Here is a 15,062-nt window from a genome sequence, read left to right as displayed (position 1 = left end):
TCCCCTGGATGGTCACGGCTCCCTCAGTCCTGCACTCCTGAGGGAAGGGGAAAGCAAACGAAGCTCACACCTACCTTCTGCCCCATTTCTCCCAAAGGCCCGGGTGGCCCCTGTGGTCCTTGGGGACCCTGCAAAATAGAGACACAAGGCTCTTTTCACACAAATGTTTTCGTTTCTGAAGGGCTATCACTTCCATGGTCTGTAAGGTAAAACTCCAGGTCCCTCCCACATCTCAGAAGAGTTCTGTGCAAGATTTGGCTAGAGGGATGCAGAGGCCAGCAGTGGGTGTGCTGAGGCACATTAACAGGCAAAGAGCTCAGAAGACCTTCCTCTTCCTGGCTCCCATCTGAAACAACTGCAGTGGCTAATCTGAAAGTGTCTGGTTTACTCTCTCCCTTCCCAGTCCAGCACTGCTGGCCCTCCTCGAGCTCTGTCTGTCCCCAGTGACTCCCCCAAAGCCGTGGGCTCAGCTCTGTCACCATCAGCCTCCCTCCTGCTCCTGCTTCCACTCCAACTCCTCCTGTTACATCTGACCCTGTCCCAGACCCAACCTTGCCCTTCTTTCCTACCTTCCCTTCCAAAACTCACCCCAGGCTGGATCCTACACTCTCCCTGCTAGATCCATGCTCCCTTTGGCTTTCCAGGGGTCTGATCTTGTCTTTCCTTCTGGCTCCTATGACTCTAGCCAAGTCTTTCCCATCTCTGACCATGCTGGAGTTGGCAAGGACAGAGAAGCTGGGGATGGGATAAGTGGTGGGAAGAGACAGAGAAGGAAATGAGGTGTCTCTGTGTGCAAGGAAAGACAGATAGAGAGAGAGTGATAAGACACTTGCCGGGTCTCCTGGAGCCCCTTTTGCTCCTGGAGGTCCAGAAGGTCCTTGGATACCCTAGAAAAATTAAAAACACCAGGGTCAGCTCCTACCCAGCAGCAATCCTTCACATCTCATGGCAGAAATGTGCACTTCAAAAGTGCTCCAGTGACAGGAGGGGAGAGGTGGCCCTGCAAGTGTGAGATAGGGTCCAGATTCTTCCACCTGGACCAGGACTCAAAACTTAAGGACTTGAGGCTGTGAAAGGAAGCAGAAGGGATGGACACTTACTGGGAAGCCGCGTGCTCCAGTCTCCCCAGTGTCCCCCATCTTGCCCTGTGAACACACAGTTACAGCAGTTATCACCTGGGGATGTGCTGGCACACGTGTGGTGCTCTGAGGACACGTGGCTGTGCCCAGGGCTGGCAGCTGTGGCTCTCACACAGGACATACCTGCAGCCCATCTGGGCCCACCCTGCCTGGCTCCCCTGCTCGGCCCTGCAAAACAAAGAGACAAAAACATCCAGCAGGAGCACGAGCTGTTGGTGATGCTCTTCTGCCCCAGCCCATCTGCTATTGCATTTTTATGCATCAAGTTTCCCTTCCAGCTCCCCGCAGCTTTTGAGAGGCCAATTACCTGGGATAATGCCCCAAGGAACACCCAGCCAGCTGGGAATGTGGGTAAAGGCCCTGATGCCTATGCTGGATAGATTTCACTCTGGTTGTAAGAGACTCATCCCTGCAGGTTGATCCTTATGGAGCAATTGAACGTCCCTGTTCCTGGGGGAGGATGTGGCCTTGATCCTGCCCAGACCACTCACAGCAGGGCTGGGAGCAGCCTTGGCACTCACCTTGGCACCTCGCGGCCCTGGCTCGCCCACGGGGCCATCAGGCCCTCTGGCACCCTAGGAGGAGGCAAAAGAGAGGCAGAAATAAGAACACAGAGGATATGGCTCACTGGAAAATCCAGCTGTCACTTTAGCCTTGGCCACCAGGACAACCCATGAGATCAATCCTGGCTTAGCCAACTTGTACCTGCTTGGGTTGAGCACAGCAGCTCAGAGCCCATGACTAAAAGGATTCATTCTGTCTTTTGTTGCCTCTTTCTGTGTTTTTGTTGCCTCACTGTTACCAGCATACAGCACTTTTTATTCCTGTTAAACCAACTACCAACCACTAACCCAAGCCAGGGGAGAAAAGCAAGCCAGGAACAACCTTATTTTCAGACAATGGTTACATGACAGCAGTTTTGCAGTGCACAAACTTGCAGTTCCAGCATTATTGACACCAAACCTTTTCCTTACTAGAAACCTTGCTTTTCCAACACCTTTGCCCTTAACCCTTGCCACACCACACTGTCACATGGTCACAGTGGTGGTATAGAGGTACACAACCCCACTGTGCAGTACCTTCACATTGGGTGTGAAAATTCCTCCCAAATTCCTCCCAAAGAGAAAGATGTATTTGCTGGAAGCTGAATTCCAAGCCCTCAGCTACAGCTGAGTGATATTTAAAGATCTGGCTGCTGTTAAGGACCAGGCAGGTGCTCATGGATATGGAGGTGGGGAGGGTCTGGTGCCATGCCTGGCCTGTGCTCCTGGGTGTGTGAGTGTGAGATGGGCACAGGGGCCTCAGGAGGTGTGTGGGACACACACCCTGCAGCAGATGAGCAGGTGTGAGTAGCTAAAATTAAACAAACAATTCATGGTACAGCTTGGGCAATACTGAGGAAAGGGCATCCTTGTCCTTTTAAAGGGTTCCAATGAGGAGAGCTCTGGGAAGAGGGTAAGGATATGATCAGAGAATCACAGAAAAATGGTTTGGGTTGAAAGAGACTTTAAAGACCATCTATCTTTCAAGCTTATTTCAGGAAAGCTGAGCACACAACCTTCTGCACCATTTGACCCTCAGAGACCAGTGTGTCACACAGACAGAGAATAAAGAGCCATAGTGAAAGAAAATAAGAGTTAAAAAAGGGTGTAAGAAGAGATTCTATGAACAGACATCATGTTCATAATCAGTTCATGAGCTCAGTTAGGACTCTTAGGCACTACTGCAATATAAATAATAAATATAAGCACAGAGCAGTGCTAGGACGTAGTGGTAAGAGGAATTCTGAGAGCTGGCCAATGCAGACAGGGAAAACAGGAGCCAATGTGCTTAATCGGGATGCAAAGGCAGTGCCAAAAGTAATAACAGGGCTAGGGAGCCAGTGTGTTAGAAAAGCAACTCCAGGATGACAGGCAAAGAGAGAGACTCACAAAGAAAAGCAGTGTACAGCAGAAATGTATAGGAACCCCAGCCAAATTATTACAGCAGACAAACATTGTCAATATAAAATAATGCAAAAACTCCTACTGAGCTTGGCAAAGCCCTGTGCTGCTCAGAGGAGCAGAGACTGAATAACCAAGAGCCTGTATTGCACTGCCAGTAATGGCACAGCTCTGAAGAGTGCTCAGCCTGGCCTCCAGGACAGACAGACAGACAGGCAGACAGAGGGCTGTGCCCCAGATGGGACCCCCACAACCAAAGGGGTGTTTCACAGCTGGGGCTGTGCTGCACAAATGTCACAGCACCTCTCACCAGCCCAGCACCCCAAGTGCTGTGGCTGATGCTGGCCCCTAGATCAGAGAGGAGTAAAGACCAAAAGTTTTATTAACCCATGTCCCTATAAACCTCAAAGCACAATGACAAAGACCAGAAGGTCACTTAAAAGCTGGGTAAATGACAGCTGGAGTCAGACAGCCCTGCTACTGTGGGGTGGTGGAGGAGCAGGGCCTGGAGGCAGCTTGGGGCTGCCTGGGGTGATGGGACACCCAGCAAACACCCAGACCTGCACTGGGGAGGGAGGTGGCAGCATGGGTGTGGTGTTGGCACTCTGGCAAAGCACCCTCAACAAACAAATGCTCATTCTCTCTGGATAGCAAACTGTTCCTCTCTTCTTTGAGCAGCCACTTGGATATTTTGTGCAATTACATCTCTACTGTCTGAGAGGATGTGGTGAGCTGCTAGAGAAGCAGGGGGAGGATGTGCAGAGGGCAAAGATTCCTTAGCTCAGGTCTGGAAGAGGGAACAGGAAGCAAGTGGGACATGGAAATTACAGTGATGACCCAGGTTAGAGTGGGAAGGGAACTGGAATGAGTCTGGGCCCTCCAGCCCCATCTTCTGTAGCCTGTCCTGCCCTGTCCAGCCCTTTGCCAGTGCAGGTGCTGCTCTGAGCCTGGTGGGGTTTGTTGGGTGCCCTCAGTGGTGGCTGTGGCTCTCACCAGGGCTGGCTGGGGAGGTTTTTACAGCATCCTCATCTCTTCCAGCAGAGCCCTGTCACAGCATGGCAGGATCTGCCAGGGCAATCTCCCACCTCAGCAGTCACCTGCCTCATCCCACCACAGCACATCCCATTGGCATCTGACCTGAAGAAGGAGAAAGTGACACTCTATTCTCAAATGCATGTGGCAAGTTTCATCTTCTCCAGCCTTCTGGGCCGAAACCTGGGATAAAGGCTTCCCCTAATCCGCCCTGTCAGGAAAAGCTACATTTGGTCAATTAGCTAAATTTTTAAAACTCTCTTTTACTGACAACACTGGTTAGAGATAAGAGAGTGAGGTCCTGGCAGCTCTCCAGGGAGCATCCCAGAGCCAAGAGCCTCAAGGCTCCTGAAAGGACCTCAAGGTGCCTTCCCCTGCAGGCCTGGCAGCTGGGCTGAGCACAGCCCCTGGGCTCCCCTGGGACCCTCAGTGCAGACCACGACAGCATTTCAGCATTTCCCTGTGCTGAGCCACACCAAGCAGCGCTATCAGAAATCCCAGGCTAAACAGGGGGCTCCCACAGTGGCTGGAGGTGACAGCTCACAAAGGGAGGCAGGGGAACCCAGCTCCAGCCTTTGGCCAGGTGAGGCAATAGGGATATATCTGCTGCTGAAGCACACAGTGCTCCTGCAGAACTCAGCAAGGTGTTTCTGCAGAGCAGTGCTGCATTTCCTGCAGTTAAACCCCTTCTCAGAGCTCAGACAGACAGTGAGCAGCCTCTCTACAGCAGCATGAAGCAGCAGGCAGTAGCTCCTTTCCAGAAACCCAGAGCTCCTTCCTTACCCAGTTATCCAAATATTGATATTTTGCTATCACAGCCTGGCCAAACAAAAAAGCAAGCAGATGCCTTGAGTGAAGCCAAAGGGAGACATCCCTGGCCATGGATCTGGAAAAGAGCTTTTCCTCAAACACTTCTAAGGCTTTCTCAGTCAAGCAGAAAGATCCCTGGAAGCAGAACAATAATCTCCACTTCTCCATGAACAACAACTCAGCTGGGCTTGGAAAGGCAAATATTTTCAGGTTTGCTTAGATAACACCACTTTACAAACACCTGGCATTTATAAATTCCTGCAGTTGGTGATGCTGGAGATCACTGGGTCCATGTGGCAGCAAAGGGCCTGGAGTGCAGGTGTGCTCCCCTTATCTTGGACTTACAGGAGTGGATGAATGAATGGCACAGTGGAAAAGAGAAATGAGCTTTGAGATTTGAAAACTCCCCTGTATCACCTGAGCCAGAACCCAGCAGCGAGAGGATAAAATTCTAGAAATATTGGCAGGCACCTTGGCCAGGAGAACAGGGCAGGGAAAGGCAATTTACAGCAGGATTTCAGGTGCAGCTTTGGAATGTGGGTTACAAAATCATGGCTCTGGTTGATATTCAGCCTTTCATAGAGACTCCCAGTCTTTTTGATGATATTATCCTTAGGAGACCACACATTTTCCTGCTGTGAGGAGCAGGAATGGGTTTTAGGATTTAAGTGACATAGGACAAGGGGCTCGCTGGACCAACTGCCTCCACATTTAAACCTTGATTTGGTTAAATAATTAGGTTTAAGCATAGCTTAATACATAGCTGTCACTAGCTGGATGTTAAGCACATGTCCAAGTGCTACACTGAGTACAGATGAAGGGAAATGAGCCTGGGCTCAAATATCTAAGTTTCTCATTAGGGAAGACTAGAAAGGAAATAACATTTGAGGAAGATTGTTCAATATCAGTTTGGTGGAATAAACAAAGACTTGTGAAGGAACAATAGCTCTGTCAGGACTAAAAAGAAGGTTGCAATTTCTAAAAAGCTTTTCTTTCTACAATATACATATCTTGACACTATAAAAGCTATCACAACATAAATGCAGACCCCAAAAAGTCTCCATTGTTCTTAACAATCAAAACCATATTTGCTATTTATGTTTCCTTCAAAAGCAGAATAACTTTAATGAAGCATCCACAAACAGAGCTCATGGAATCCACAAACATCTGGCAGGGGCTGTATTCATGTTTCCACTCTGAATTGAATTACATCCCTTCTGTGAGCTGGGATAGACAGAGGGTAATGTCTGAAATTAGAGCTGGAGTAATCCCCGTCCTGAGTAAAGCAAGAGCTGGAATCACAGGAGCAAGTAAGCAAACACAGGATGCTGTGTGCCTGGAATATCTTCTGAGAGTAGGAAGAGAAGGAAAATGTGAATGAGGGAGATTTGAACCAGAAATCCTCCAGGCAGGTGATCTGCTGGTTCTTCCAATACTGACTTCCCTACATCAGATCCACTAAAATCTGCAGAATTCCACAGAAAAGCCCAGGTTTATCCTTCCTGCTGGGGATCTCAGAAAGTGCATCTCTGTGCCTCACAAATTCTGCATGGATGAAATCACTGCAGTGCTCAAACACCACCAGATCTCCACCAGAGCCCAGCCCAGCAAGGGGAGCTGAGAGCAGGAGCACCAGCAGCAGATCCAGAGGTCAGCCCTTGCTGGTCGAGCTTCAGGCAGAGTTTTACCCCTCTCCAATACTGGTGTCCTTAGGGCAAGACCAATTCCTCAATGCTGCCTTTCCCCAGGCACTGCCTCCTTTCTGCGTGAGTGCTCTGCACACGCTGAGGTGATTTTTGCAGGCACTGCAGCCTGTCAGGTACAGCCACTGCTGCATTCCTGTTTGCAGGGCTGGGATGCACTCTGAGGTCTGTGGAGGCATCTCCAGAGGGAGGGAGTGGCACAGCACCTGCTGGACTCAACATCTGGAGAGGAAATGTAAAGCCAGGCCATGCAGCTGAAGGTCTGTGCTGCAGGATGTGCCATTCTGAGCATGGACAGTGCTGGTGGCAGCTGATGGCCCACAGGATTTCTCTGGAGGGTTTGACACCAGGCAAACTCCTGTCCTGGGAGCTGAATCCAGCTGTCCTTGTGGGCTGGGGACTGGTGGCCAGCATGGATGTCAGAGGCTGAAGAAGGTTTATGTGAGGGAACTTTGGACAACCCAAGGGCCAGACACTGCAGCACCTGTGCCTGCTGGAAGGAGAAGGACAGGGATGGGGATGGGGATGGACCCCTGGCTGGCAGCTGGGAGGAGGCAGTTCCTGGACTCCTTCTCTATCACTGCAAACATTAAAGGCACTGGCAAAAGCACCTGATCCCCTGAGAGGACCCACCTCTCCCAAAGCCCTCACATCAAAGGTGTTTTCTGTTCAGCCTGGATCCATCAGAAGGTGTTTCCTGCTCAGCCCTGAGCTGCAGTTTTACCTTGGGGTATTTTCCACCATCCATTCAGAGCCTGCCATGAAGGAACACCCCCAGTTTCTCACCCAACATGATCATGGATGTCCCAGAGAGCCCAGTTAACCCTGCTGGGCAGAACAGAGGAACCACACTCCCTTTGCAAGTGACCTGGGCAGGGAACTCCATGGGCCTTCCCACCAAGGAGCACAGAGGAATGGGAGCTTTCTCTTAAAAGATGAACCCTGATAAACATCTGTCAAGCTTGGATGCTACTGGCATCCTTCTAGATGTGATTTTAAAGTTTACAGCAGTTCCAGGGTACATAACTCCGTGGTTACAAAGCTTCCTAGTTGGTTATTCCATTTTCTTTTGCTGGTCCCAGCTATTTGAAGAAAACATTCACTCTGGCATAGGGAAACACAAAGTTGTTGGCTGTCCTGAATCCCCCAAGCAGAAGTTGCAGGAGAAGCAGAGAGTGGGAGTAGGTAAATGTATAGTTTACTCCAGTGTGTGCCTTTGAAAATGAAACAAGGAAACAGATCCTTGGAGGGAGAAATGCAAAATATGTTGTTGTTGGGGCCTTCAGCAGAACTCATGTGTGCTGGCTATTAATACTTTGTAAAGCAGCTGGACAAGGAAAAACAACTCAAAGCAGGGATGCTGCTGCAATAAATATCCAACTGGAGAAGAAAGACTGAGGAGCTCAGTGGGACGGGGGCTGGATGTCACAGGCAGGAAAACAAGCAGCTTTGGCAGGTGTGGAGGTCACTGTCCTGTCAGCTGTCACCCAGACAGAGCAGGGAGAGCCACACAGGAACTGACTGTGGGTGTCTGAGCTCTTTATGGAGGGAAATGGGAACTCAGCCCTGCCAGGGGTGCCAGGGAGGCTGGGGCTGGGTGAACAGTCACCTGTGCTCACAGGGTGGTACTGTTGAGGTGTGCACATCAAATCAGGGCTGGAAAAGTCCTTAGAAAGGCACAGGACATGTTTATAATTTGATCTACTGACAATGCAAGGCACACCTTCCTCACAAGCCTGTTGAGCCCTGCCAGAGATGTCAGTCCTGTGGGACTGCAGGGGAACACATGGGTAGAACAGCCCAGCTCTATTTCTGTCAGCCTTGCCTCTCAATTCTATGCCATGACATAAGATTTCCTCCTTCATCTGCCTCTGGTTATATCACAACACTTCATATCTCAGCTACTTTTTCTCCCACAGCAACAAAGGCACCTTTTCTGCTTTTCTACCTGCATCCTTTCCCACAATTTCAGACAACTAAATCATCATCATCCCCACCAGAAGCATTCATAAACTGTGTTTTGACATGGTAGGCAGTTGGAAAAGACAGTCTGGATCACTTTATGATAACCTCTACTCTGGGCACCTCTGCCCTTACACATCCTTTGCACCCACTTCCCTGGTAAGATTTGTTCAAGGACCTTTATGAGCAGCAGAAATGTGTCTGTGGAGGTGCTGCCCAACTTCTGCTCATCTTCACAGCCCCAGACCAAACCACATTTAGGAGATTATTCTTCCAAAGTGTGGAAGAGGAGAGTGATGAAAGCTCAGTGCTTACCCTGCGACCCTTCATCCCTCGGACCCCTGGTGCACCCCGGGCTCCTGCTGGACCCTGCAAGGGGAAAAGGACACAAAATGAGGAAGGCAGCAGCTTTGGTAGGACCCTACATCCCTATGTGATCTGCAGGGGCCTCAGATCAGACCCTTGACCAGCAGATTGGTTCATTAAACACTTGCTAAAAACATCACCATTTTCACTTGCCTATAAATGGCTTTTTTTTTTTTTGTCTTTGGATTGTGAACATTTAGGCCAAAGATCCTGGCTGAGGTTTGCATGCTTAATGACCTGCAGGCTGTTATCTGTGTCAGTGGTGTGATGTGAAGAGAAGTTGAACATCCAGAATCCTCTCTGAATCTATTAAAAGCAGCTGTTTCTCAGCATCTGTTCAAAAATAATAATAATAACCAGGATCTGATGTCCAAATACTAAATCAGACACCTCATCTTGGGTATCCAAGATTTATCTTTTCAGCCAAATACTGACTTTATCTTTAAGTAACTGTTGCCTTGTTAATGGTGCATAAATATTGATACTGGCAGATAGATACTAATTTAATGCGACTGTTGGTGTTGTGGATGATCCTGTTCTTACAATTACAGAAGGATTTCAGGTTTTCTTTTAATCTGGATTTGTACACACATGATTCATTAATGTGCATACAGAAAATGCAGAAAGCCAGGTTTTTTTTCCCTGCTAGAATATTTATCAGAGTAAAAAATTAAAGGATATATTTATTTAACAGTATTTAGTTCTGTATCACAGCTTTTAAACCTGATATTAAAGTTAGTGCCTTTCTGCTGTCAGAAAAGAAAACCTCAAAATGACACATTCACTCCCTGCTCTCAAACATTCCACATCAAATTTGGCTTTTACATGTTAATAGCTTTCACCAACTGTCAACCCTGCAAATTCCACCACAGATCAGAACAGAATTGGACTGTGATCTTCCTACTGCTCCTACAACTGCCATTTATGAGGATTCTGCTTTTGTGCATGGTGTGTAAGTTCAGGATACAAATGCTGAGCTGTTCTCACTGAGGATGGAAAAGGCAGTTGAGTGTAACTGTGTTAGTGATCACAGAACATCTCAGTTTGGGTAGTGAGGACAGTGGTGACTGGCACAGGCAGTGCATGTGTCAGAGGCCTGTTTTATAGAGATTTTTATGAGAACCATGTGCTGAAATGAAATCCTTAGCTGGTATTTGGAATCTCCTCTGGAAGTCTCAGCCTATCCCAAACAGCTTATGAAAGTACAGGGACAGAAACATTCATTGTGATGGCAAATGTTGAGGGAATAGCTACATACTCTGCTGGAATTCCAATGAACTGTTTAGGATGAGATAAGTGACCTTTAATATTCCCATATATACACATTATTTCCAAAACTGTATATAAACAGAAAAGATGCACCATAATGGTGAGTAAGAAGAGGAAAAAGAATTCACAAACCTCAGGAAGCTGAAACCAGCAAAGGGCAAAGTTTCCTACCATTGACTTTGCTCCCCATTTCCAGTCATTTGTTGAATTAATCAGCCATCACTGCTAAGGCTCATTCAAAGATTTTAACAGTTTAAGACAAACAACAACTGCATGCCTCAGGTCTGGCTTGAAAGGCAAGTAAGGAATGTTTGGTGGAAAAACAGCTGGAGTTAATGAGTGGGGATTTGATATTAGGAGATTATTTGATTTACTGGCTCTGTGGGGAAGTTTGGCTTATTGAATTATGACTTTTTAAAATGCATTTGTGGAGCAAACATTTTGCTTGGACGAAATTGTTATTTGCCTGCAGGAGAAGAGGGAACTGAAGGAAGCAGAAGGACCGGGGGATGGCCTCAGCTCCCAGAGCTTTGCTGAGAGGTTTTAGTATCTCCACCTACATCTGATGCCTCAGCTCTTTCTATTGTTATGCCCCAGTGGAGACAGACAAAATTTGGCTTCACTTGAAGGTACATTTAGTGGTGCATGGGATGGTGCTCAGGGCAGAAACAGCCCTGGCCATGGGTGCTCACAGGCCTGGAGCAGGAGGGAGCCCAATGAATGCTCCAGCTGTCCCCAAATAATGTGGCAACTAATGATGGGGATTGTTAAAAATGAGACATCTATAGATATGCAGCTGCCTCTAGGCTTCTGTCAGCAAGTGCTGCCATGAGGGGCCACAGAGCAGCTCAGAGCTGGGGGCTGTGGGTGGCATTGTGCTGCTTTTATTGCAAGGACCTGGTGGTGCCACACTGCTGCTCTCCAGGCAGAGATGGGCCACCCTGAGGTGCTGCTTGAGCTCAGAATTTCCCTTTTCCTCACCTGCACTCACTTGTGACTGCACAGTCAGTGCCCAGCTGCCTGCAGCCAGTGCACCCAGAGCATCCTGGAGCTCCTGGCAGTGGCACAGCTGACCCTGATTTGGAGGCCACACCTTTGGCACTTCTGAGCATTTCACTGCTGTGATCTTCCTCCCTGTTTCCAGCACTGTGGGAATTCACACACTGAGCAAAATTCATTCCCTGCACCCACCCAGGGCTGCCTTTTTGTTGGCTCCAGCAGCTCTTGTGCTGCTGGGAGAGCCTGAACTACATCTAAGGAACATCTGTGGGAAACTGGAGCCAGGCTGAAATCTGCCTCCATGGCCATTGCATGCTCCAGCCACAGCTGCAGTGTGCCAGATGAGCCTGCCCAGATGGAGGGGCTGTCTGGGGGAGCTGCTCTGCTGCTCCTCTCATGCCAGCAGGGCTTTGACCAGGCAGGATGGTCACGCTGCATGCCGTGGTCACTGTGATAAATCACCATGATAAATCACTGTGATACATCACTAGATCACATATCAGCACACTGCCAACCATTCCCAGCACAGAACACCTTGAACTAGGGAGCTTGTGTCCTGCCAAAAGATTGAGGCTGGACTGTGACTTTTGCATCCCTCCTTAGGAATACAAAATTTTGAAGTAAGCACCGTGGTTTTTTTGTGTCTCTTTCCATGTCCCATCCCTCTCCCCATATCTCTGGTTTGTATCAAACTCAAATAAACTGGAATACAGTTGCTTGGCTTAGCCCATGCATGCCCAGGATGTGGTGTTACAAGGCCTTTACTTACTGTTGGTCCAGGGATCCCAGGAAATCCCACTCCTCCTGGCATGCCAGGGTGCCCCTAAAAGGAAGGCAGAACAACATGCCTGCTGTGAATGTCCACAATCTGCACAGACTTTCTTCCTCCCAGTGGGAAGACAGGAAAAATGGCATTGTTGGCTGCTGGCAAGGTCAGGCAGAGCTGATATTTGTCAGGGTAAAATTGCTCAGGGGCAGAAGGAAATGGCCAGGCTGTCACTAGCCCAGCTCCAACCCAGTCAGTGATATCAGCAGCAAGATTTTCTGAACAGCCCAGAAGAGAATGGCCTGAATTAATACAAAAATATATCTTTGGGTCTTGTACTACAGTAGGCAGGAAACAAGTGTCAGAGAAGACAAGATCCAGCTGAGGTCCCCACTGTGAAATTCCTAAATGTAGTTCTCTAAAAGGCAGAGCACAGCACAGCGACTGTGCTGCCCAAGCATTTCCAGCTGCCCTGGTCAGTTTGGACAGATCCCTGTTGGTGGGCACTGTCTGTTCTAGAGCCAGGATGGTTGGGAACAGGCAGCCCTTCAGCTCCTGGTTGTCCCCGTTTGACACAGCAGGTCCTCAGCTGATGGAGCCACAAAAAACACCTCAAACCCCAGTGAAGGGAAAACTGCTGGACTCAGCTGCTGGGGAGAGGCTACACCTCAATATCCACTCAAATGCCCATTCCCTTTCCCACAGACAGGGGAGGAAATTGCAGCTGTTGCCATGAAACTCAAAGACAGAGAGAAGCTGCACCCTTGGCTAGGACAGACAGAGAGGGGGCAGCAAGAGTGAGAGGATGCAGACTTACTCCTTACCATCGACCCCTTGACTCCTGGAGGGCCTGGGGGTCCCACTGGGCCACGGTCACCCTAGGAAAGACACAGGGAGAGTTATCTAGAGCAATGAAACAACTAAAACAATCCACTTGTTTTATTTCATGTCTATGCCATCAGCTTTCTACCAGAAATGCCTCCAGTATTGCTCTCTTTCCATCCATCTCATCAGAGTAATAGAAGAATTGCAGGAATTAAGTAATCCTGAGAGAGGAGACTTTACTCTTGCCATCAAAAGCACCAAGGTATGAAGGAAACAGGCACATCACCTTCAATTCCAAACAGCGCTAGTGCTGAACCCAAGTAAATCTCCAGCCCTGCCCACCCAAGGACATGTCTGTTCTGCAGTTCCATAATCCCTACACATGCTGGCATTTTCAGAGCCATGGGTTTGAAGCCTGTTGTCACAAGGCCCTGCTGAGAACAGGGAATCCAGCTGGAAAAAACCAGAGATGCTGCCTGGTGCTTGCAGAGGAGACTGGGTGTTTTGGGGACCTCCCTGTGCTGTGGCTCTTACTGAGACCACAGTGCCAGCAGCAATGACCTGAAGGTCTGATTTATGAGGGGCTCAGGCCTGGATGACTCCCCAGCCCACCTCAAAGATAGGATCCCTTCTAAAACAAGCAGTTAAAGAACTTGATGTACCAAAACATCACTTATTCATTGCTAAAGTCTTCCTTATCCCTTCATGCAGACCATTTCTCTTTCCATGAACACATCCTTGAACCAAAGGTAGGAGACAAGAGGGTCAAGCCCCACCAGCACCACCACACCCTGCTGATGTGAGGTGACACAAAGGTGTGGCTTTAGTGATGGGACATCAACAGCTCCTTGGGGAGATGGTGGCAATTCCCACACAACTGTCTGTAGTCTCCCTGCAGCCCCAGGGGTGCACTGGGAATTAGGTGTGTTAGGTTCCTCATCCTCAGGGGGATGAGGAAGGAGGAATTAGCAAATGCTGCCAATTAGTTTACGCCCAAAATCTGACCTACCTTCCAACAGCACAAAGTGTAAGGGGAAATATTTTCTGGGCCCTAAGGAGCTTATTAAAAACAAACCCCAGAGTTTGTGTTGTCACCAGTTGGCCCTTGTAAACCAATGTACAGATTTTTTTTCTCCCTGAATGGATGGATTTTATTAAATGTGTATTAACTGTATTGTTCTCTTTGATAATCTTTGGATTCTACTGGCTTCAGTCTTAACTTTTGCAGCTCTCAGGATGGAGATTGCTGACTCAGCTATGTGTAATGAAAGCATATTTCCCACTTCATTTAGCTCACAAGAGCGTAGTAAGCTGTAGGATACTATGCCAACTGGAGGCCTGGTTGAGGTTTTGATTTGATGATAGCTATTTCTGTCATCCCTAAATTTGTCCTGGTAGAGAAGCCTGATGGAAATCCCAGCTGTGCTGAGGATCTCCAAGGGCAGATTTTCAAAGGACAGCCTGGGTTTGCCTTGACACTGATGTAACATCATCACATTACAGAGCTGATCTGGAAGCTGAGGAGACTTCATGTGGTCAAGGCTTTGGCATGGAAGGCACAGGGACAAATGTGAATTTAATTGAATGGAGGAAAAGATCTTCCCACATCTCCTACATGGCAAACACCTTATTCTTCATTCAATTCAGGGCTGCAGCTGCCAATGAGACAGCTCACTCAGGCACCAATTTTCTGTGTAACCACCCCGGACACATCACTCTTTATTCTCTAAAACACAGCCCACACCATGTCACTTTTTTCAGTTCTTGTGAGCTTTGACAGCTTGGACTGAGATTGACTCTGCTACTGCCCCACCAGGGCCCACAGGACAGAAAGGCCTTTCCAAAGGCTGCTGTGGACAGACAATAAAATGGATCTGCAGCAAACACAGTATAACTGTCACAGAGTCTCTACATCATTACCCAGAGGACAGGGCTTGAAGCAATAAAAGTGAGAAAGAGAGCACTGATGTGTGGAATGCATCGTTTTATGCTCCTCGCTATCTTTACGGCCGCGCTGTGAATAATTAAAGCACCAATGAAAACCACCAGCGTGCGAGTGAGGTACAATGAGTGACACACATGATTTGTCTTTGGGAGCTGCCTCTGAATAAAAGTTTACACTCTAATAGAAAACAAATTAACGTCCTTTTACGTTTTTTATGTGAAATAAAGCCCTTTTTATTCCCCTGGAAGGGGTTTGTGTCTGTAGTGTACACAAGAGGGCACCAGCCCTGAGTGTGCCCAAAGC

General features: G+C 48.4%; 1 protein-coding gene across 2 annotated transcripts in view; it reads right to left on the bottom strand.

Annotated features, from left to right (window-relative positions):
• Window positions 1-15,062, bottom strand: part of COL27A1 (collagen type XXVII alpha 1 chain) — a 149,728-nt gene that overhangs the window by 47,811 nt on the left and 86,855 nt on the right. For both annotated transcript variants that reach the window (XM_074556062.1, XM_005490550.4), the window contains 8 exons: window positions 12,814-12,867; window positions 11,993-12,046; window positions 8,905-8,958; window positions 1,661-1,714; window positions 1,263-1,307; window positions 1,101-1,145; window positions 834-887; window positions 75-128 (listed from right to left, as the gene is read on the bottom strand). In XM_074556062.1, the coding sequence (XP_074412163.1) occupies window positions 75-128; window positions 834-887; window positions 1,101-1,145; window positions 1,263-1,307; window positions 1,661-1,714; window positions 8,905-8,958; window positions 11,993-12,046; window positions 12,814-12,867 (414 nt within the window). The remainder of the gene's footprint in view (window positions 1-74; window positions 129-833; window positions 888-1,100; window positions 1,146-1,262; window positions 1,308-1,660; window positions 1,715-8,904; window positions 8,959-11,992; window positions 12,047-12,813; window positions 12,868-15,062) is intronic.

The sequence above is a fragment of the Zonotrichia albicollis genome, chromosome 21 (assembly GCF_047830755.1).
Source record: "Zonotrichia albicollis isolate bZonAlb1 chromosome 21, bZonAlb1.hap1, whole genome shotgun sequence".
Taxonomy (NCBI): Eukaryota; Metazoa; Chordata; class Aves; order Passeriformes; family Passerellidae; genus Zonotrichia; species Zonotrichia albicollis.
The sequence above is the reverse complement of the archived record's forward strand: the minus strand, read 5'-3'. Positions and strand labels throughout refer to the sequence as shown.